Source organism: Salarias fasciatus, chromosome 5 (assembly GCF_902148845.1).
Source record: "Salarias fasciatus chromosome 5, fSalaFa1.1, whole genome shotgun sequence".
Classification (NCBI taxonomy): Eukaryota; Metazoa; Chordata; class Actinopteri; order Blenniiformes; family Blenniidae; genus Salarias; species Salarias fasciatus.
Window position 1 is genome coordinate 14,420,414 of NC_043749.1, and position 21,783 is coordinate 14,442,196.

At 48.1% G+C, this 21,783-nt stretch overlaps 2 protein-coding genes across 5 annotated transcripts; both read right to left on the reverse strand.

Annotated features, from left to right (window-relative positions):
- Positions 1-163: 163 nt before the first annotated feature.
- On the reverse strand, positions 164-15,597 carry crocc (ciliary rootlet coiled-coil, rootletin). Of its 4 annotated transcripts, none has more exons than XM_030092363.1 (37): positions 15,466-15,597; positions 12,342-12,468; positions 12,099-12,241; positions 11,263-11,454; positions 11,111-11,194; positions 10,938-11,029; positions 10,597-10,762; positions 10,409-10,515; positions 10,101-10,328; positions 9,905-9,995; positions 9,738-9,824; positions 9,448-9,660; positions 8,844-9,043; positions 8,573-8,755; positions 8,171-8,315; positions 7,936-8,082; positions 7,601-7,831; positions 7,277-7,470; positions 6,864-6,991; positions 6,583-6,752; positions 6,315-6,494; positions 6,101-6,235; positions 5,851-5,994; positions 5,464-5,702; positions 5,224-5,383; positions 4,940-5,107; positions 4,435-4,858; positions 4,180-4,340; positions 3,962-4,082; positions 3,679-3,842; positions 3,166-3,381; positions 2,867-3,091; positions 2,640-2,789; positions 2,350-2,550; positions 2,112-2,243; positions 1,108-1,281; positions 164-968 (listed from the first exon to the last, which is right to left on the reverse strand). In XM_030092363.1, the coding sequence occupies exons 3-37, from the start codon at positions 12,231-12,233 to the stop codon at positions 882-884; spliced, it is 5,874 nt and encodes a 1,957-aa protein (XP_029948223.1). In that variant the 5' UTR covers positions 12,234-12,241; positions 12,342-12,468; positions 15,466-15,597; the 3' UTR covers positions 164-881. The 4 variants fall into 4 exon arrangements, with proteins under 4 accessions (XP_029948223.1, XP_029948222.1, XP_029948221.1 ...); XM_030092362.1 differs by lacking the exon at positions 15,466-15,597 and adding an exon at positions 12,653-12,776 and having other exon boundaries at positions 4,180-4,337; positions 11,117-11,194; XM_030092361.1 differs by lacking the exon at positions 15,466-15,597 and adding an exon at positions 12,653-12,776 and having other exon boundaries at positions 4,180-4,337.
- A 1,102-nt stretch (positions 15,598-16,699) lies between these two features.
- On the reverse strand, positions 16,700-20,751 carry necap2 (NECAP endocytosis associated 2). Its single transcript, XM_030092398.1, has 8 exons — positions 20,598-20,751; positions 19,548-19,648; positions 19,250-19,354; positions 18,929-19,010; positions 18,201-18,309; positions 17,983-18,115; positions 17,808-17,892; positions 16,700-17,613 (listed from the first exon to the last, which is right to left on the reverse strand). The coding sequence occupies exons 1-8, from the start codon at positions 20,690-20,692 to the stop codon at positions 17,568-17,570; spliced, it is 756 nt and encodes a 251-aa protein (XP_029948258.1). The 5' UTR covers positions 20,693-20,751; the 3' UTR covers positions 16,700-17,567.
- Positions 20,752-21,783: the final 1,032 nt, after the last annotated feature.

Here is a 21,783-nt window from a genome sequence, read left to right on the forward strand (position 1 = left end):
TATTAACACTTTCTATCCTATTTGAATAATGTCACTTTGAGCAAGCAGAAAACTACCAAACTATGACAGTTTAAAACAGCGGTTAGTTTGTCCCGTCCTGTTAAATGTTAATCTGTTTAAACTGTGTTTGTGGAGTGAAGTAAATAAAACGGGAGGCTGCGGCTCGGTGCGCTGAAAGCTGTTTATGAACAAACATGAGTTACGTTTATTCTCCTGCAAACATGTGGTTCCAATGTTCACCGTCCATGTTAAGACTCCGTCTGCCAAGATGAAAACAGTAAGTAAAAAGTATAGCCATCTGGTAAAATAATACACTAATAAAAACACTGTAGGTTTATAGTCAAACTGTAGTCAATATTCTAGCAAATATCCATAAAATACTCTCTTCATGTCATATAATCAGTCAAATCTGTGCCTGAGACAAAATACAGTGCAGTTCCTTCGTGATGCTCAAGCCGTTTTTCATTTGCTGTTCTCAGCTTTTCATTTGAACGCGAAGGAATCGAGGCCAAAACCTAAAGCTGGCGGGTTTTCATTCTTCTCCTCCGTCTCCACGGTCTGCCGGAGAATCCTGCGGGGCTTTTTCAGAAGGAGCAGGACGTTTGCGGCCGATGTTGTGCAAAGATCGAATTCAGACGGCTGCCCGTAATCTGTCAACCGTGGGAGTTTTCAACGCCGCACTGAATCACATCTCTAAATCTCCCTGTACCTCATCTAAGTCTCTTTTTCTTAACAATTCAAAATATCAAAGACTCCCTGCAGGATAACAATAGTGTTCAGTGTCACAAATCAGAGCAATTTTAAACAGTACAGTTAGAGAAGGAGCACATTTCTGGGAGTTAGAGTTGTTAATGATGAGCAGAGAGCAGCGCCGGTGCTCCTCAGTCTCCTGTCGACAGTAAAGAGGACGGGAGAGACGGCTGCCGGCGCTTCATCTCCTGCTGGAGCTGCTCCTTCAGGGTGGAGACCTGCAGCAGCGACAGCAACAGTCACCAACAATCCATGAAGCCTTGGTAAGACTAACCCTGTCAGTATCTCAGTATCCTACTAGAAGACACGTGTCTTTTTTGTCTTTGATGAAGCAAACAGAGACGCATCGGTGCGTACCTGCTCCTCCAGCCCCTTGACCCTGTGGCGGTGGGCTCGCTCCCTGGTGCCCAGCGTTCGCTCCATGTCCCTGAAGCTGCTCCTCGTCCTCTCCGCCTCTCGCTGGGCTTCGTCGCGCTGCCTGGCCAGGCTCTCGCACAGGCTGTGGGACTGCTCCATGTCGGTCAGCTGAGTCTGCCCAGCACGGGAAACACACACAGTTCACTTTCTGAGGCCACAACAACACAGACGAAAACAACAAAACATTCAGGTGCTTCAAGTTTCACCACATGCTGATTGTTTCAGAAATAAATAACAATAAGTGACTTAGAGATAGAGAACAGCATGAAACTAATGCTAAAATACTAACATATGCAGTCTCTGAAGTTATTAAATTGCAGCTTCTTGGCCAATAAGACCTAAATAGTCTGTGAAAAACTTGAAAAAATGGAAAGAAATAAAAACTAGTCTGAAATGTGAAAGCAGTCTGAAATAAACAACTTTAATGACCGTTGCTGAATTCCTCTAAAAACCCACTGCTGCTTCATTTATTTGCTCATTTATTGCAGGTCTGTGGTTAGAAAAAAAAAAAAAGAAAAGCCTCATGTTTCTAGTTCAGCACCAAGGCTATAAAGAAGGAAATTCCACAAAAAATGGATGGTTGAGAGAAATGGTGCAGATTTTATTTACAGAGTAAAAAAAAAATCCTGAACCTTTTGTTGTTTTGTGGTCTTAAAGTTGTTTTGATAAAACTGATACATTATAGATGTTAGATGGCATTTCAGCTCAGGTTTTTACATTCATCAGAGTAATTGTAAACTTTTACTTTGTCTTTTTTTTGTTTCGTCTGCTCAGACTTTCACCTCCAACTGACATGTGGAGCAGAAGAGTTACTCTGTTACAGGAACAAAGTAGCGTTGCTACTTTGTAACTATTCCATGAAGAGCTGCTTTCACGCGTCCAGCAGCGGCTCTCAGGGTGATTTTCCTTCGCTGGAGGATGTGTGCGATCGCAGCGCCGCTCACCTGCAGGATGAGGATCTGCTGCTGCGCCTCCTGCAGCTCCTGCTCCGCCGTGCCCAGAGTTCGATCCAGACGGCTTTTCTCCGCCGACAGACGCATGGTGCCTTCCTCGGACTTCAGCTTCTGACGCTCCACCTGGATCACAGAAGCGATGAGGGAAACCACCAGCGTTTCATCGGAACAGTACATTTTCAAGCCTTTGGGTTTATTTTTTTTAAATCGGAGGTTTTGCTGTGCGGACCTTATCCAGCGTGTTCCTCAGTGCGTTCTTGTCCTTCTCCAGCCTGACGGCCTGTCGCTCCGCGTCTTTTTTCTCCGTCTCCAGCATGGCGACGGCTCTCTGCAGCCCCCTGAGTCGCTCCTCCAGAGCTGCCCGCTCGGTCTGGGCTGACTGGACGCCGCGCTGAGCCTCCACCAGCCCGGCTGACCGCTGACGCAGTGCCTGAGGGCAAGCACAAGGACAGGAGTCTGTAGAGCCTTAAGTCACCGGGGGTTCTGTCTTCTCTCCGCGTGGTTTCGGTGGCCTCTGACCTCCTGAGCGTTGCTGAGCTCCACCTCCAGCTCCTCTCGCCGCAGCTCGCTCTGGTTCAGCTCACTCTGGAGGCTCTGCACGCGATCACCGAGGGCGACCATGTTTCTCTTGGCTTCGGCCAAAGAGGCCCGCATTTCATCCATCCGATCCTGATGAAAACAGAGCAACCATCACACCCCCACGCTCATCTCCCGGCTCCGTGTTTCCTCTCCTCTGACCGACTCACCTGTAGGAGCCGCTTGTCCTGTTCCACCGAGCTCAGCGTCTTCTGCAGGGCGACCAGGCGGCTCTGCGTGGCGCTGTGAGTGGCCGCCGAATCCTGGAGCGCCTGGTGGAGAGAGCTGGTCTTCTCTTTGAGCAGAGATTCGTTTTCTTGTGCTTTGAGCAGAGCCTGGCTCAGCCTCTCCACCTCTCTGTGCATCAGAGACACGCGAGATTCTCCATCTGAAACCTGCAAGGGCGAAGAAAACGGTTTAATTACTGAAGGAAGCTGTGAACGAACGAATGGGTGTCTGCGGGTCTGACCTGTTTGAGGAGGGAGTCGTGGCGCTCCTGGGAGGCGTGGCTCTCGGCCTCCCGGTCTCCCAGACTCAGCTTGAGCCTCTGCAGCTCCCCCTCCAGGCTGCGCCTCCCCAGCTCCACCCGGGTGGCCCGGGCCTCGGCCGCCTCCAGCGCCTCCCGCAGGCGCCTCCTCTCCGCCTCCAGGCGCATCTCGGCGGCTCGCTGCTTGTTCAGCTGATCCTGCAGGAGCGCGAGGGAGACGGAGGTCACGAACACCGAAGCTTTTTGTCATGATCACAAATATTTTAACCTAACTGTTGCTTTCTTATTTTTAACAATCGTCCGCAGTCTGCTTGAGTGTCAACTCCTCCTGTCAACACCGAGACGTCACGAGAGGCGCGGAGCATCTGTTGTTATTATGTTCCCTGACACACGCAGCTCCGCCGCTGAGTGCTGCCATATGGTGACTGTGGCAGCTCAGCGGTCGCCGCCGTTGGGAGACAATATGAGCGCGCGCAAGCTCAAATGGGCGAATACCTGAATGTGCTTCTTTTCTGTCTCCGAGGCCTGCAGGGTTCGCTCTAAATCCTTCACCCTGTCGCTGAGCGCCCTCCTCTCTCGGTCTGCTCTCCTGGCCGCCTCCTCCTGCTGCTGCAGCAGGATCTGGGTGGTGGTCAGACGCTCGTCCAGGCCACGCTTTCCTACAACCACACAGAGAGCTTTGGTCAACAGCTAAATGTCTCCGCATTCAGTTTAAAAAGTAAGAGTCTCGACCACAAATCTGATCGTTCTTTCCAGTTTATCACTACAGGATGCCGACCTTCTTGGTAGTCCTGTAAGGTGTTCTGCAGCTGAGCGAGGCGGCTCTGTGCCGAGTCCCGCTCCCCCTGCAGCTCCTCCAGCTCCCGCTGGAGCGTCCCCAGCTGGCAGCGCGCATCGTCCTTTAAAATCAGCAATAAACAAAGACTTTAACCAAACAAACAAAAACATGATCCCGGGATTACTGCAAATATGTTTGTGGAGTTTGGCTCCTCTGACCCTCTCCCTGTGTGCGTCACGCAGCTCCTGCAGGAAGTCTCTGAGGCCACTCCGGAGCGTCTCGGGGTCCAGGTCTGGCAGGGGAAGGGGCAGAGGGGTGTCTCCTCTCTCAGGGGAAGCAGCTCCTGAGAGGTTGTCAGGGGTGCTGACCTGGAATTCTGCTTTAAAAGAAGACAAAGAGTTTCCACCGTGGAGTAAACCTGTTGAGAAAATCAAAGACAGACTCCTTATCAATCCTGTGCGAATCATTCGTACCTTTCGGAGGCGACAGCGAGGAGCGCAGCGGCGAGACGCTGTGGTGGCGGGACACGGTGCCGGGAGACGTGGAGCTGCCCCCGGGGCTCCGGCCCCGGCCCCCCCGGCCGCTGGCCCCGATGCCCAGCGTCCTGGTCAGCGCCGACTGGAGGCTGCTCAGACGGAACTCCAGCTCCCTCCTGCCCACCTCGGCCCGGGACAGCTCGGCCTCCGTGGCGGCCAGACGCCCCTGCGCCTCGCTCAGCTGCAGGCCGGACTGGGCGGCGGCGTCCTGGGCCGCCTGGGCGCGCAGGGAGAGGTTCTTGGCTTCGTCCTGGAGCTTCTTCTCGCAGCCGCGGGCCTCCTGCAGCTGGGCGGTCAGCTCGCGCTCGCAGCTGCGCCAGCCGGACTCCGACTCCAGCAGACGCTTCTGAGTCACACAGAGCTGCCAGGAAACAGAGACGCCACACTCTGAAGGCACTCGGTCCAACCCGGAGCAGCCAATCTCCTCACTTTCTGTCCTCACCTCTTTCTTGAGGGAGTCTCGGGCTGCTTCCGCTTCAATCAGCTTCTGTTTGAGGGTAAAAACATCTTTTCCTTTCTCCTCCTCTCTCTGCTCCTCTAGTGACAGACGAGTCTGCAGCTCGGCCACCTCCCTCCCTCTCTGCTGCTTCTCTCCTTCAAGAACCTTCAGCTGAAGACAGAAAAAGCAAAAACCGCATCGCCACCATGAAAATCTCCAATCTAGTTCACTGACTGAACCCTGAGTTTGGAGTCAGAGACAGATGTGTGACAGAAAGTGTGTCTGACCTGTCGGCGGAGCTCCTGAAGCTCCCGCCGAGCCTCCAGCCGCGACCTCTCCACCTCCCTCAGGCAGCTCCGCAGCTCCGTCACCTCCTTCTGGGTGGACGACAGCGTCTCCTCCAGCACAGCGAGCCGCTGCTCCTTCTCTTCACACTGTCGCTTCACGCTGACAAACCCAACACAGGTTTGTTTCAATATATCAGGACTCCTGAACCCGGATGAGTTTGCTCCTGCTTCTCTGCGTACCTGATCCTCTCCGAATCTGCGCTGCGCAGAGTTTCTCTCAGGTGTGTGTTGGACTGGCCGAGGGCGTCTCGCTCCATGGAGACGTCGGACAGGTTGCGCCGCAGCTCCGCCGCCTCCCTCCTGCAGTTTTCTGCGGAGTCCTGACTTTGGCTCAGGCGGCGTTCGGCCTCCAGCGAGTCCCGCTTCAGCCGGTCTCGAGACTCCTCGGCCGCCGAGAGCGACGCCCTGCACTGCTCCAGCTGCGGGGGGAAACGTCACGCTTCTTCTGAATCAATGAATGTATGGGAATAATTTTCATTACATCCATCAAACATGCTGAGGTTCTCTGGTTAGGCTGCAGTTTAAAGACATGAATGTTACGCAGGTCTTTCTTCTTGGATCCGTTACCTCTTTAAGGGCCACGTCGGCGCGTGAGCGCAGATCGGTACAGGCCTCTCGTAGACTGTGGAGCTCCCTCTCGTGGGCAGAGGCAGCGTCTTCCTGCTGGGAGCGGAGCTCCTGCAGCTCACTAGTCAGAGCGCCGACTCTGATCTGAAAGACAAAATCTTGTCACTAAATCCTGTTTTTGTGACGCACGAAAAGCCGCAAAAGATGGATCGGGGTCAAAGTGTGACGTTTCCAGCACGTCTACGATCACCTGCTCCTGCTCTTTGTAATGAGCGACTTCTCTGGACATTCGCTCGGCCTCCAGCACCGCGGCTGACAGCTCCGCCTGCAGACTGGACACCCTGTCAGACAAAACCGTTTTCTCTGCCTCCTTCAGCGACAGGGCCTGAGAAGAGAGAGAATATTCTGCATATTATTAAATACGAAGGTGGGAAACGTTCCCCAGTTTGAGCCTCAGATCAGACCTGCTGTTTCTCCGTTTCGGCCTGCAGCAGACACTGATCCCTGTCATGCTGCAGACTGCTCAGCTCATCGCGCAGCTCCTCCCGCTCCCTCTTCGACCTCTGGAGCTGCTCCTCGATCTCCTGCCTGAGCTTCCTCAGCTCCACCTCGTGTTCCATCAGCAGGCCGTGCCGCACAACTTCCTGCAAGGCCAAACGGCACAAAGCTCATCGCAAGCACTCCATTAGTAAAACCATGTGAAACCGTGTGTGTGTGTGTGAACTCACTCACCTTCTCTGAAACCAGCCGGTCCAGCTCCTCCTGGTGCTCAGCGGCGGCCTTGCGTAAGGCCTGCTGGGCCTCCAGCTGTGCAGCATTTAGGGCCTGAGTCACAGCCTGTTTGTCCCTCTCAGCCTGGGAAGACGCGTTCTCCGCGTCTGAGCGCGCACGCCTCAGCTCAGCTGCAAGGCCAAGCAAAAACACAACAACAAGCTCAGCCATTCGGCTCTCATCGCGCCACAACACGAGCCAGCTGTGTCTCCCGTTAAGAGCTTCCTCATCTTCTCTCTCACCTGCTGACGTCTCACATCGGACTCGGAGGTTCTGGTTCTCCGCCTCCAGCTGCTCTCTGCGAGACTCCACCTGGACCAGCTGCTGCTGCACGTCGAACAGGCTGGTTTCCAGCGATTCCCGCTCCGACCTGCAGGTCACAAACGCAAATCACACACGAAACAAAAGACCTACAAGTTTTAAATACAGCACCGAATGAAAGACATTCATGAAGCATTTTTAAAAGGGCAGCAGCATTTTTTTTTATGAAAGACTACATGCCTGAGCAAGTTGTTGTTAGAAATAAACATTTCCTTCACAGTTTGATATATATCGATTTATATTAGTGATTATTATCACAACAAAATATATTTGTACTGCACAGGCTGTATTGTAAAAAATACAGTAAGGAATAAGCCAGAAGCACAGCTCCAACCTGAACGCAGCCAGCTCCTCTGACAGCATGGTGTTTTCTCTCTCCGACGCTGTCAGCTGGACCACCAGAGCCGCTTTATCTCGAGCCAGTTCAGCGCGACTGCGGCCGGCCTCCTCCAAGGCCACCTCGTTCCTCTGGCCCTCTCCTCTGATCAGGCTCAGCTCTGAGCCCAGAGAGGTCACCTCCCCACAGAGCTGCCACACAGTCGACACGCTGAGATGAGCTGGAGCTTATAGTGAATGCACGGTGCTTGGAGCCACATTTTGAGATTAAATCAGTTCCAAATGTAGGAATTAAACACTTTTTGATCAATCTGTGGTCCACCTGAGTGACTCTCTCCTGCAGCTTCAGCCTCTCGGTCCGGAGGCTCTGCAGCTCGGCCTCCATCCCCGCCCGGCCCAGCTCGGTGTCCTGCAGCGACTGTTGCAGCGTGATGCGGGAGGATTCCTGCTCCAGCCGGTCCTGCTCCAGCCGGACCAGCTCGTCCCTGATGGTCAGCTTCTCCTGCTCCGCTTCACGCCTCTGCGCCTGCAGGAGGGCCTTCTCCTCCTCCAGCTGACAAACAGCAACAGGAGGGAAAGTTCATATTAAGAGCTCTGGAAGCAGAACATCTTATTGTTGCAAGAAAACCCCATGACAGAGTTGTAATCTGTCCTCACCTGGAGGATGTAGGTGTTTAGGTCGACCTTATCCTGGGCCAGGCTCTCATTCATGCCGCCCATCTTTGCCAGGGAGTCTCTGAGCGCTGCGTCCTCAGACTGGAGCTTGTTGATCAGCAGGGACAGCTCAGTGTTGCTGCTCTCAGCCTGGAGGAGAAAATACAAAAAAAAAAAAAATCTACATAAAATCTAAATCTACAGGAGTTCAGCAGAGTTCAAGTTGTCTTTTTCTTACCCGGGCAAGTGCTTCAGACAGCTGGGCTTTCTCCCGCTCCAGCAGCTGCCTCTCAACTTCCCCCTGCTGGTGGGTCTCCTTCACAGCGGACAGCTCGCCGCGCAGAGCCGAGGCTCGGCTCTCGCCATGATCCCACTGCTTCTGTCTGGAAGAAGACAACGCAAAGCTCAAAGTATTGCACTGTGATGTATCGCAGTGGAAAGTAGTGTTTTTCACACATTTCTTTCATTTGAATGGAGTCAAGAAGTTTTGGGGTTAATAGTGTTTAAAAGATAAATGAAGGTGAAGCTTGTAAAGAGCTTTTAAATAGCTCCTTGTGTGTGCTGTGTATGCCCTGCTCTTCGTCTGGCGGATTAGCACCGGGATCACGTTCACTTAATCGCCATTGATCGGCCTGCTTACATCCTCTGAGCCTCCGCCTTCGCCCGGTCCCTCTCCTGCATGACGGCCTCCTTCTCCTCCCTCTCGTGGTCTCGCTCGCGCTGCAGGGAGGTCAGGGTCAGCTGGAGCTTCTCACAGTCCATCTGCAGGATCTGACTGCTGCTCTGCGCCGTCTGGACCAGCTTCTCCAGGTTCACCTTCTCACTGGAGGCAGGAACACACAGAGTTAAGGACAGGCCAGGATCTGACGGCTAACAGGACGCTGCAGGAGGGGAGGTAGCTGTCTGCCAACCTGGTGACTGTGTCTCGCTCCTGCTTCAGACGCTCTTTCTCCTTCTGGACGGCCTCCCTCTCTCTCTGAGCAGAGTCCCTCTCGCGCTGCAGCACTTGGTTTCGCTGTTCGGCGTCCTTTTTGGCCAAATCCGACTCTGAGAGCTGCTTCCGTAACTGTTGCACTGAAGCCTGGGCACTGAGCAAACGACCTCGGACGTCCTGCAGACATCAAGACACGAGCAGAACGAATGAGGTGCAGACACATCGTTGAAGTGCATGTTAATGGAGCAAGATTTTCTAAATATTCAGTAAAAATCACATTTAAGTAGGTTAATTACGTAAAAACATTGTAGCAAGAAGTCACCTGTATTACAAAAAAGCCCTAAGATGATCTTTTAGGGATTTTGGTCCTTTAAAACAAACCTCAAATGCATAATAACTCAAAATAACACAGTTTGACACATTAAATGACTGTAGGCTCCTTCACTGGTACACCTACCATACTGGGCAGCTCCCAGCATATAACACCTCGCTTTAAGATCAAAACCAGCATACAGTTCGACTGTGTGTGTGTGTGTGTGTGTGTGTGTGTGTGTGTGTGGTAGTTCTTCATCACGCGTCACCTGCAGCTGCAGCGTCTTGCTGGCGACTGCCGACCGGAGAGCCGACAGCGCGGCCTCCGGGAGAGGGGGCAGCGAGGAGGCTCGAGTCGGGGAGGCCGCCCTCCGAGGAGACGAGGCCCTGAGGGGGGAGGAGTCACGGATCAACCACAGCAGCGGAGCCCCGGAGTTGTCCTGATCCGCCTCTGACGACGACTCCCCGTCTGACAGGACGCTCTGCGAGACGACAGCGAAATGAAGCGCTGCCTTCGTGATGAACTGTCGAGTGTGTGTGTGTGTGTGTGTGTGTGTACCTGTGCGATGTCCCGCAGTGTGTCCAGCAGCGTCTCGCTGTGAGCTCTCACCATCTGCATGTCAGTCTCGTCGTTGCCGCTCTGCTCCTGAAACGAAGCGCAGGGTTTCATGCAGGAGGAAGTTGAGAAAACGTGAGCATCACGGTCCTGGCGTCCGTCCGTCTCACCTCCAGCCTCCTCCCTAGGGCGGCGATTTCTCTGTCCCGCTCTTCAATTTGATTCTTCAGTCGCTCCATCTCTCGCAAAGAGTCTGATAACCTGAAAGCACAGGTGAAAAAGGAAATAGACATATTTTTAACAGAGCTCAGGCTCTAAAAACAGCAGTATGAAGCTGTGCTGAGCGGAAACCATGCTGCCACTGACCTGAGGCTGAGCTCACTTCTCTCTGCGTCTGCTCTGGTCTGAAGGTTCATCATCTCAGTCACTCGCTCTCTCAGCTGCTGCTCCAGCTGGACTCGGACAGATTTCTCCCGCTCCAGCGCCAGAGCGGCTCCTTCCTCCCGGCAGTGCAGGGTGGCGGACACGCCGGCGCAGGACACGTGAGCGGAGTGGGACATCCGGGAGAGCTCGTTACGCACCTCCGACAGGTCTCTGAGAGAAAAGATGATCCCACACATGAAGAGGAAACGGACACATTGTTTTTACAACATGTAGGGTTTTAAAGTTTCCACCTCTCAGTGGCGGTCTTCATCTCACAAACGTGCCTCCTGAACCCGACAACCTGTCGCCACAGCGTGAGCAGACGGCCGTGTTCGCTGCTGAAGTAGCTGTGGAAAGACTGAACGGGGAGCAGAGCATCATGAATTCGCCGCCTCTGCGCTTGAAGCGCTTCAGAGTTCGGGCAGCATCCCTCTCCCACCTCCTCCTCCCTCCTCCAGTCGGACTCCTTCTGTTCCAGCTCCTCTCTGGCTTTGGTCCAGTCGGCGGTGAGCCGGCGGATGTCCTGACTGAGAGCCTCGTTGGCCAGGCCGGCCTGTTCCAACTGCTCCCGGAGCATGGAGTTCACCGCAGACAAACTGCTGCTCCTGGAAACACACAACAAGATTACAAACAGCCAAACAAAGGGTGCAAAAAACGAACAATGAAACCAAAACGATGAATTCCCGGTTCAGCCGCTTCAATACTTCTGTCAGTCCAGGGACAGGCTGAGGGCGTCACAGACATGAAGGACAGCAGAGCGGCGGCTGATTGAAGTCTGACCTCTGCTGTTCCTCCTCCAGCCGGATCAAAGCATCCTCCAGGTTGCTGCTCGCCTCGTCCTGGTGGCGCCCGTTTGATGTCTCGCTGTGGCTCTGAGAGAGAGATTTGCACGTGACAATCAGATTTCTGAAAACGCTGTCTGGAGAAGTTTCTCATCAATGCACTCCACCTACACCCACACTGTGTTTCTCCAACTCAGACGACTTCTCCTGCAGCGTCTGCTCCAGATCGCCACACCTCTTCTTATACTGCAGCACCTGAAGCAGCAGAGGAGACAGGTGACCTCTGACCCTCCTCAGGGAGGGACGGACTGAAACAGGCCTACCTTGGCCTGCAGCTTCTGCACCAGCTGCGCCTGCCTCTGCTGCCCCTCCTGGTAGGCGGTGAGTTTGCGCTTGTAGGCCGCTTGCTCCTCGTCCAGCCGCCGCCGCAGATCCACGTTCTGCTGAGCCAGGCAGCGAGACTCCGGCGAGTCACGGTCCCCGTCTCCCGTTTCCAGGCGCAGCGCCTGCTCCAGCTGTGGTTTCAATAAAGGTCGGAGGCAGGAGGGCGAGGAGGGTTAAGGTCACACCAAGACACTGTACAGATGGTCACAGCACTGCTGCTGGATTCTGTCCATTTACAAAGCTATTCAGAGCTTCTTATGACCGCTGCAGCCACAGCTGTTCGCTATCACTTTGCAGAATCCAGTGAGAGTTTGATGGAGGCAGTAACTCCCTTCAGGGACATGTGACTTCTGCAGCCTGTTGGCCGGTGGACGCAGTATAATGATCAACCCAAAACGGGGCTGTGCAGCCCACCCACCCACTGCCACATCGCTCAAAACCACTCAAGCCCCTGTTTACAGTCACCCGGGGTGACAGACGCCATGGCAACATTCCACTCCAGCTCATACCACCCCCCATCACCTGGGAGACGAGCAAATCTCAGACAAAGAAAGGGGGAGAAAACACTGAAATGTTGAAAAGAAAAAAGTGCCACAGTGTTCCCAGTAACAAAGCACCTGGAGCGCCTCAGACACCAGCCTGTGACTTTATTACAAGTCATTTCCATTCAACTCAGTTTTATTAGGATAAAACTCGACTCAGTGCCCCTATTTCATCTCTTCAGTGCATTTCTGCCGATCCGGCCGTCGCCAGGCGTACCGGCGTCGCTGCTTACCCGCTCACTGATTGCGCCGTACTTGATGGCGAGCTCGTCTCGGTCGGCTCTGCTGTGCGCCAGCAGGTCCTCCAGCCTCGCCAGCTCCACCTGCAGCACCCGGTTCTCCTCCTGGAGGGACATGACGGAGGACATGGCTCCCCCTGTCCACAGGAGGCAGAGACGGAGGGGACAGGACACAGAAAGCTTACAGAAGGGCAGAGGAATCAAACCTGGTTTGATAAGGTACCGAAGAGGACTCACCGCTGTCGTTGAGATTCTTTGTGACAATCTCTCGGACTCTGGCTGGCAGACATGTAGGGGGGTCGTCGGGCGAGGGACCCCGGACGGTCAGCTTCTTCTCCTCAGACAGAACGCTCTCTTCCAGCTTCTGGGGCAAAGAACAGCACAAAGCACACAAACGCTACACACAAGACCGCAAAACCTGATAAACCTCGCAGAAACATGACAGACTGAGCGGTGACACTGGCGAGTAGGGGAACACATGAGAGGGTGAACGACGTCACATCACGATGAGCGCAGTGAGAGGCGGAGATCGTCCCGCCGTGCCTCACCTGGATCACCGACTCCAGCTTGCTGGAGTCACCGTCTGAGTTTTCCGCTGTGCTCATCGCAGCAGATATTTAAAGTCCTCCTGGGAAATAGGATTAACCCCGGGGAGAAGCGTTGCCCCTCCGCACACCGGGCCGCGGTCGCCTCACTTTCCAGCGGTGCAAAGCAGAAGAAAAGTGTGTGACCTCTGTGGAGGGGTGTCTGTGTGGCTGCCGGGAGCCGAAGGCTACAAAGTTTTGGTGGCAGAGGAGCGGAGCGGAGCGCGTCCGTCCTGCTGCCTCCTCCTCCTCCATCCTCCTGCTCCTCCTCCTCCTGCTCTGCCGGGCAGCAGAGATTGAGGACAGCAGGATTAGCAGGTTTTAAAAGCACAGCCCTCCTCTCAACTCCACACACACCTATTTAGCAACAACTAAAGGTGGGAAAAAAACCTGTAAAGAGCACTTTTCCAGAAAAAAGTTAACTGTAAATTCACTGCAATGACACATATAAATGTAATCCTTATTATTAATTATATACAATAGTCCGATTTAATCCAACTTAATAAGATAATAACAACTTTCATCAGCAGTTCCTGTTTGATAAAGACAGATTAAATGAATTGAATTTGCATTAGTAAGAATACATAAGAAATGATTGCTTCACTTTCTTTACTTTTTGTTGTTGGTTTTAAAATCTTGTCATTCAAACCACTGTTATAACTTAAAATGTAAGGAAATATATGTGGAACCTAATTTTTTAAGGTATATTGATCTTAACTACAATAATATTGCTGATACAATTTACAAAGGGGAATGTGAGCAAAACAAAGTGTTCCGCTTTATAAACGCTGCAAATAATAAAGATCCAAACTGCACTGAAAAGTGTCTGAAATGATAAGATTTTGGGTGGAGCCGTTTATATGACGGCTGCATTCACACTGGAGATTAAACACGGAAGCAACGAAAACTGTCTGGTTACAACAGATACGTTTTTTTTTCAGTTATATATTACTATTATATATATGAAAATATTACTATTTTCATGAGTCACATGTCCAGAGTGTGTTTTGAAGGTGAAAGTGGATCAAGTTCTGTGAAGTAGGGTCCATTTTCTTACACTTTGAGAATCAATTTTCCAATCCTGGACTTTAGGTACTGTAGAATATCACAGTTATTCAGATTAAATCTCCATTCAAGGCCCTACATTTTAAAACTCTTGACAGCACTGTGCCTTCAAATATCTCATTGTATTGCACTATAAAACAAAGTTTTCAGGTCAGTAAATTTAAAAATTTAAAAAGAAGATCCTAGAATAATAATATCAATAAAACAATAGCTATAGATATATTCCGAGGACCTGAAAAACAATTTGGAACAAACTTATTTTATCAAATTTGTGCAGCATGAAGTTTAACAACTGGCTCCTCGTGCAGAAACTAGACTCAGTTTGACATAATGTCAATGGTCAAAAATGATTTAATCATGAAACAACATGAACATTCAACATGAAAAAGTGTGTAAAAAAGCGAATCACTTTCAGATTTTTTTACATTCAATTGTTGAACCTTGACTAAATCAATTAGAAGAAACCCAGGAGCAAGATGGAAAAACTCTACACTCTCTATATTAGCTATTAATATTACTAAATCTACATTAACATGGCTTCATTCTTTTTGAGGATAAAATGTGGTTTTTCCGCTCAGTATATTGAGGTTTGGTCAAACAGTGGTAGGATGAGTCTGCAGGCATTTAAAGTCAGAGGGTGTGTCCTGCATTGTGCTTGAATTGTCACAGACAAAGAGGGTCATTGTGTCTCCAACAGCCCCCTCTGCTACCCTCCCCGATTTAATATTGCTTTTTTAATGTATACATATTCATTCCTACGCTGAATCCATCATACCCCTGAAAACCAGACAGAAGAGAAAGTTAGAAAAATAGAACTTATTGCTTTGTCAATAGTTTGCAGACTGTGCGTGAGACTTCTTCTTTCTCCACTGTCATCTTGAATACGAGGCGTCACACATTCTCCTGTTACACTGGCTTATTTTAGTGGAGTTTCATACATATTTAGTTTCATTTCATTTTTATAATACAATGGTGACAGGAGGACCAGCGGCACCAGTCAGAAGCCAGTGTTTAGATGTTTACATACACACTTTTCTCTTGGTTGTATGTTTTCAATGTGGTTTCTTAAATACTTTAGTTATCAGGTCATTTGATATCTCTGATGTTAATACTGAAACATTTGGATATTTTTTTTTAAAAAAAAGAAGAAAAAGTTTTACGATAACAGCGTCAAAAAGCAGTTCATACAGTTTTGTAGCTGCAGCGCCCCCTTTTGGTATATTTGTGAATTATCGACACTGATTTTCATGACAACAGAAACAAATTCAACACAAACCGTGTCATTATTGTTCATTCGAGCAGACAGACTCTGCGGGCTGTTACCGTCCACTCCTGCTTTAATAAAGACGTTTTTCTCTGCAGTCGCAGCTTCTAGGTTGTTTTGTTCGTATCAAAAAGGAACAGAAGCCTCGGAGTTTCATTCAACATCCTCTTTAAACTAAAACAGAAAGACACGCCCAAGTTTTCAAAAGTCTGCAGAGTTGGAGAAGGAGGAGGAGGAGGAGGAGGAAGAGGGCGCTGGAGCGTTAAACCGTGCAGCATCCAAACGAAAATCATCCAGATGAAGAGTTGGGATGTTTTCTGTCAGTTTCTCAGGGAGCGCGTGTCGCTGTGGAGACGTCAGCCGGATACAGACGGACGGAGGGACGGAGGCTCCGCGGCCGCGCGGCGGATAAACATTCCCGCGCCCCCGCATGAAAACCCAGCCTCACCTCGACTCGAGGGTCCGCAGAGACTCATCCCGCCGAGCGTCTGCTTCTCCGGAGAGGGGTTTAGATTAGAGGACGGAGAGGAACCAGCCGGATCCTCAGTCTGCAGGATGGTCGCCTTGTTCTGAAATCTCCTCCATGCTGGTTGTTCCGGGGAGGGACTTCAGCTCAGAGCATCACCAAGCATCTTACGCTCCAACACCACGTCAAACACCGACTTTTAATCATAATAATAACAATAATGATGGTGAAGAGGAAAAAAAAAACACTTTCGATTTAAGTTTTTACTTTCACGAGTTTATTTCAGCCCTAAAAGAGACAGTATCACGTTCTCCTGGGGAATGTCTCTGAGGTTTGCAAGTTCTCCCTGCGCATGTTTCTCAGGACATGCATTTGAGTATGATATGAAATTTAGATTTCATAGTAGAACATCTTTTAACAATGTTCATATTAAATTTGAGTTACAGGGGCTTATGATAATGTGTTGAGTTTTAGATAAAAAAATTGAGGGGAATCAGAGTTGAGTTATCAAGAAAACTGGAGTAATAAAATAAAAAAAAAAAAAGAATGGTTTTGTCTTATTCAAGAATGCTTAAACATTTTTAATCGTAATTCTTCTAATCCTTTAAAATGAGATACTGATTTTAATTACTTATAAGCTAAAATGAAAAACAATAAAACAAATTTGATATATTTCAGTTTATGGAAAACTTCAAAATGTATAGAATTGCAACTAGAAACATTGAGAAGAAATACATTCTGCACTGTCTCTCTTTTTTTTTTTTATTAAAATCTCATTCATAACAAATCCTTGTTGGCATCGACCTCCAGCAGCAGACATGGATCCACTGATCTCTCACTGAGCCGGTCGCTGAAGATTTAAAGTCAAGTGGATTTTCACATTTCTAGTGAAGAGTGGATAAACACATTTGAGAAAAGCTCACCTTGCCTGTGAGTCATGGAACATTCCTGAGCAACTATTCTGACAATGTGATGCTAAGCATGTGATGGACAGGTTACCTATAGTCAGGGTGTTATCTAACCCTTGGCTCAGTCCTGATCCTGAACTGGATAAAGCATTGCTGATGGATGATTACAGAATAATAGTGTGAAATGTTATTTTTAGCAAGTAGAGACACTCATGAAAGGCTTTCGGTAAAACAGCCAACCATAAACAAACCGTATATAATTTTCCTCCATTCAGAAAGGCAGCCTCAAATACAACAAAATCAGGTCGTTGAAATATAGAGTTTATTTACACACAGACGGAAGTTTACATTTTAAATCTTTTCCAGGAAGGCACTTGATCAAATACTTGATGCAAATTTTTTTAACAGAAGAGAAAGAAACTGAAAAGGGTAAAAAGGCACATTTTAAAAAGGGGAAACACCCAAAAGGAACGAAACAAACGTAAACAGACCAACAGATGTGTTGATGCTTTGAATGACAGACAGAAAGATGAGCACGACTTACTTTCCTACAGCTGTGATTCAAACTAAATCCCATTTTAACATGGGTAGGATGTTTAATCTAAAACTAATCATTAAATATCAATAGAATTTTGTAGGATCTAATAAAAACTACCAGTAAAGAAATAAAACACGCGCTGTTATACAGCTGAACAAAGACAAATACTTCAACTATTTTTCCCACATGGCAAAGAAAAGGAGGCGAGGGAGAAAACATGCAAACGCTTGATTTTGGAAAGATGAGGTCAATCCTACGACCCTCAGAGGTTTAAACAGCGACAGGACGTCTGATTTTTTAGGCAGAGGAGAAACATTTTATCAGATTAGTGTAACGAGGAAACCTTTCCCTTCAGCCAAGGCTCATTTTCTTTAAAGAGAGCCGAAACCTTCAATGATCAACAGTCACCTGAATGCTAAAATCAAACCTACTGCATACCAGAGTGTGGAGAAGAGTGTGAGGAGGAAAACTATGTACACTGTTTAGGGTTTGTTCCTCCAGAGCGTGTTGGTCGTCGGGCTAAACTTTCCTTCGAGCAGAGGAAGCTATCTGCTCCTCCGGCGCTCTTTCTTGCTACAGTCCTCGCGTCCTGTCCGTGGAATGTGCGGAACCTGAGTGTGCGCTCGGCTTCTCACAACTCAACTAAACTGCACCCATCCTGATTTGACAGCATCGTTACTGGAGCTGTGGACAAGAGGAGGTGAGGGGGGGGGGGGGGGGGGGGGGGGGTGGTACAGCACAACATGAGAGGTGACAAAATAAAAACAGAACGCAGCACAGTGGGTGGATGAGATGAGACGGCACACAGAGGGTGGACGTGCAATCCTCTCGCACACACACACACACACACACACACACACACACACACACACACTTACTTGGAACCTGCGGATGTGAAATCCCCCCACACATCCGAGCTGGGCTGTGCCGCGGGGCCGGGGGAGCCGAAGTCTAGAAGAGGAGCTGCGTTTGGAGGAATCTGTTGTCAGTAAACGCTTTCTGTGCTGTGAGCTTTGCTTTCAGCGAATGTGCTTTGAGACCACAGTGAATCACCGGAGTGAGTCTGGACAGGCTGTCCTCCAGGGGGGGGCAGGACTCCTCCGGCCTTCGCTCCAGGAGGAGGCGGGAGCAGACCTCCGGCGGCCGGCCGGGGTTTGGCGCCGCCTGCGTCCTTCTTCTTGATGTTCTGTGAAAGACGGCCATTGCAGCTTTACTGATGTTCAGCTCATCTGTTCGCTTCGTCTGGGGGGATCTGTGGGCTTCTCGCTCACCCCGATGCTGATTTTGATGGTCTGTCCCTCTTTGAAGCTCAGGTCCAGTTTCGGCGCCGAGCTCTGAGAAGCTTCCAGTTTAGCCAGCTCACCCTCTTGCTTGACCCATCTTTAAAAAGGCAGAAATATCACAGTTAATAACATTACAATGGCAGCTGGAGTCAAACCTGCAGCAAAATATTATTTAGGAAGACATCAGGTTGAAATGGGTTTTGGATAAAAGTGAATCAAATGAAAGTTTAGAAAGTATAGCATATTTTTTTTTAATAACAGTAATGAATCATTTGTTAATTTTGTTTACATCAGGCTTGAACGACACTTTCCCCAAACATATTTGGATGGAAATAAAGGGATTGTTTTCTGAGACTCTTAAGTCAGTGGAAAGGTTTATTTCAGGCTAATGTTAGTTAATATTTAATGACGCTGCGCCAATGCTATTATGAGTACTTAATTATTTAAATGGTCAGGTAAAAATATACTGAAAGTTGTTTGTAAGCAAAACAGGATAAGGTCTGGATGCACTGTCGAATGAAAACAAAATTTGGCATTATAAGCAAATCCAGTGTGATTTTTGTTCAGTGGTGGTAAATGTGTCTGTATTTGTCAGAAATAGCTCAATTGACATGCATTTGCAAGTATTCCGTTTATAAAAAGTAATAAATATATCTTAACATATATCTAAACATTAAAATAAATCATACATATATTTCTAGTCACAGTTCACTTACTTAAAATGGTCCTGTAAGGCAACGTTGAAGTCAAATGAGTCTCCACGATCCGCAAAACCCAGGCCGATGAAAGCATGCCGTCCTATAAATACAGAGATGTGTTGACCAAAATACATTCATCTACTTCGTGGTTTTTACATCACACCACTGAGGAGCACACAGCACATAGTCCTGCATCCATACTGCATAAGAAGACAGTTCTTTAATGCTAAAATGTGAATTTACACCATATGGATGCAATGATACAAAGTAAAATCTGAATCTTAGAATTGAGTCAAAACTCAAACGTGAATCTATACACTTCTCATAAAATTGTCTTACCATTGCCGTCCTCTATCCGGATCACAAAGTACCTGCTGGAGTCGGTCACAGCTTCCACCACAATGCCGGGATACTGTTCGACAGGAGCTTGAGCAAACAGCTCCCCTGTGAAAACAGCATTTACACCAAACAAAGCCTCAGAAGTTACCAACAAGTAAAGTGAAAAGGCTTTCTGAAAACAGAAAGCCTTTTCGATCGCACTATGAAGCAGTTCATCTTCACTCATAATACGGTAACGTTTCATAAGAACCCCAGTCCACAGATCTCCTGTCATAGAGGCATGTTAAGCACTGTTTACCTGTGTTTTTGTCCTCTAACTTGATGAAGGCCATCTTGCCTTTTGCTGTAATTTTCATGCGACCACTCCATGCAGGTTCATCCAGCTTCCAGTCAGCAGCGCTAGAAAAACAGGAAGTTCATCTTAGAACCATAACGGTTTGTGTAACCCTCATCCGTGCAAAGAGCTGACTCCAAAACCCCTTTTAAAAATAAGCTGACACATTTTTCACTACAGGAGGAAGATAAATCAATAATTTGCTTAGATGCTAAAACAATATGGAAAGAGAAAGTCAAAAGTGTAATCAAATGTAAATTACCTACTTAAAGTACAGTTTTGCTGGGGCAGACTGAATTAAACTGGATTTATATAATGACAAGATGAATATTTTCTTAAAAAATAATTAATAATAATAATAATTAAACTCGTTTTTATATACATATATGATAAGTGGGGATTGAATAAAAACTCATGGTGTCATTTTTGCTTTATTACAATTTAGAACTGAAACCTGAAAAAAAATGAACTTTCCTCTCTTGCTTGTAGGAAAGAATAAAATAAAAAGACATTTATAAGTGGGAGATGTAAAGAACAGACTGATATTTAATACCAGTTGAATTACTTTTTCCAACAGGCAGCTAAAGTTGTCAGTGACTGCATCCATTATCGGACATACGCTTACAACCTGCCAGGCACAATTTTTTGAAAATGATGCAAATCACCCCAAATGAACAACTTTAAAAAGTGCAGCGAATGACAAAACATGTGGCTTTATGTGCGTAGGTGAAACCCGGAGGAAGTTGTTGTTACCTAGTTGTGGTGACCTATTTCCGAGAATCCAATATCTGGCTATCAATTTCCAGCATCATGTGTCCCAGTTATTTTCACTGACTCAAAGACCTTTTAAGTACCATCGTGCTATGGACGCAGGAGATAATCGAGAAGTTTTGTAGAAAATTAAAGAAAGAAGTTGCGAAATGTCCTGACGGTGCAGTGTCCGATAAGGGATGCAGGGTCGTATCAGCCTGCTGCCACGGAGCTCCAGCTTACCGCGCGGTCAGGCGGTCTTACCGGTATCCTCGGTTAGAGGCCCGCGGCGGGATCTTGTAAACGTGAACCTCCGGTTTTACGCACAACATCGACTCATAACTACTGTCTTCTGCCATTTTGGCAAGTTTCACTACCCAAAAAACTACTTCCGACTTTCAATGGACAGCTCGCCTGCTCAGGGGCCGAAGAAGGAGCCGCGGAGCCGGATGGAAGCAGCGCCCCCCAGCGGCCAGGAGGAGGGAGCGCCTCACAGCTCACACCAATGCACACCTGAACCTGTCCTGATCAAATGTATTCCTATGTCATTTATACTGTACAATAACGTATGAAAGAACAGGACAGATAACCTCATTTAAAAAAATTAAATATGATTTTTTTTAATGCGCAACTATAGCTTTATCACTTTTTAATACAAGAAATAAAGTCTAAAGTTTGGAAACAATTTATCTGAATTTTAAACTGTTGGAGTTGTGAGCTCTACATGAAGTATTCATAAATGTATGAACCATTTTGCATTTTGGTGCTGCAATTCCAGTTTTTCACTTCAGTATATCATTAGTCCAAAATATTGATACTGGGTTATTTTGCTAAATACTGCTGAGACGTTTACATTTTTGTTGAATTTCCTTTTTAACAAAATTGCATCTCGAAGAACTGTATATCCCACTGGGTTTCACTGCACCATGTAAAGATCCCATGCACCGTAGTTCATGAGTAGCATTACTGTTATTCATGAACAACGATTAAGCATGGAAGCTAACTGCTAAACTACCATCACTTTGAAGTCTACTGTAATTTTCTTTATGAAACAGCTTTCCAATAATCCTTGAATGGGGGATTGAGGAATTCTACAGCACTACAATACAGAGTAACCCAAAGCAAAATGAGTATTGGGATCTTTTCTCCTAAGTCTCATAAGAACGAACACAAACAGTATCAGCCTGATGATGTTTATTAAAGGGTATTCAAATTTAGATTTCCTTTTCAAGTTTCAAAACAACAATGACATCATATAAGCTTCAAACCAGACAGATATTTGTGAATGACTGCAACAAAGCATTGTGGGTACATCGCACGAGTGAGTGTTCACTGTAGAAATGATCAAAACAATCCGATTTCAGATGGCTCTCCTTTGGACAACTGGACCAGAAACCTGGAGTATCCGAGAACTGCATCCTTGAGTGTGAAGGATCTAATCCACATACCA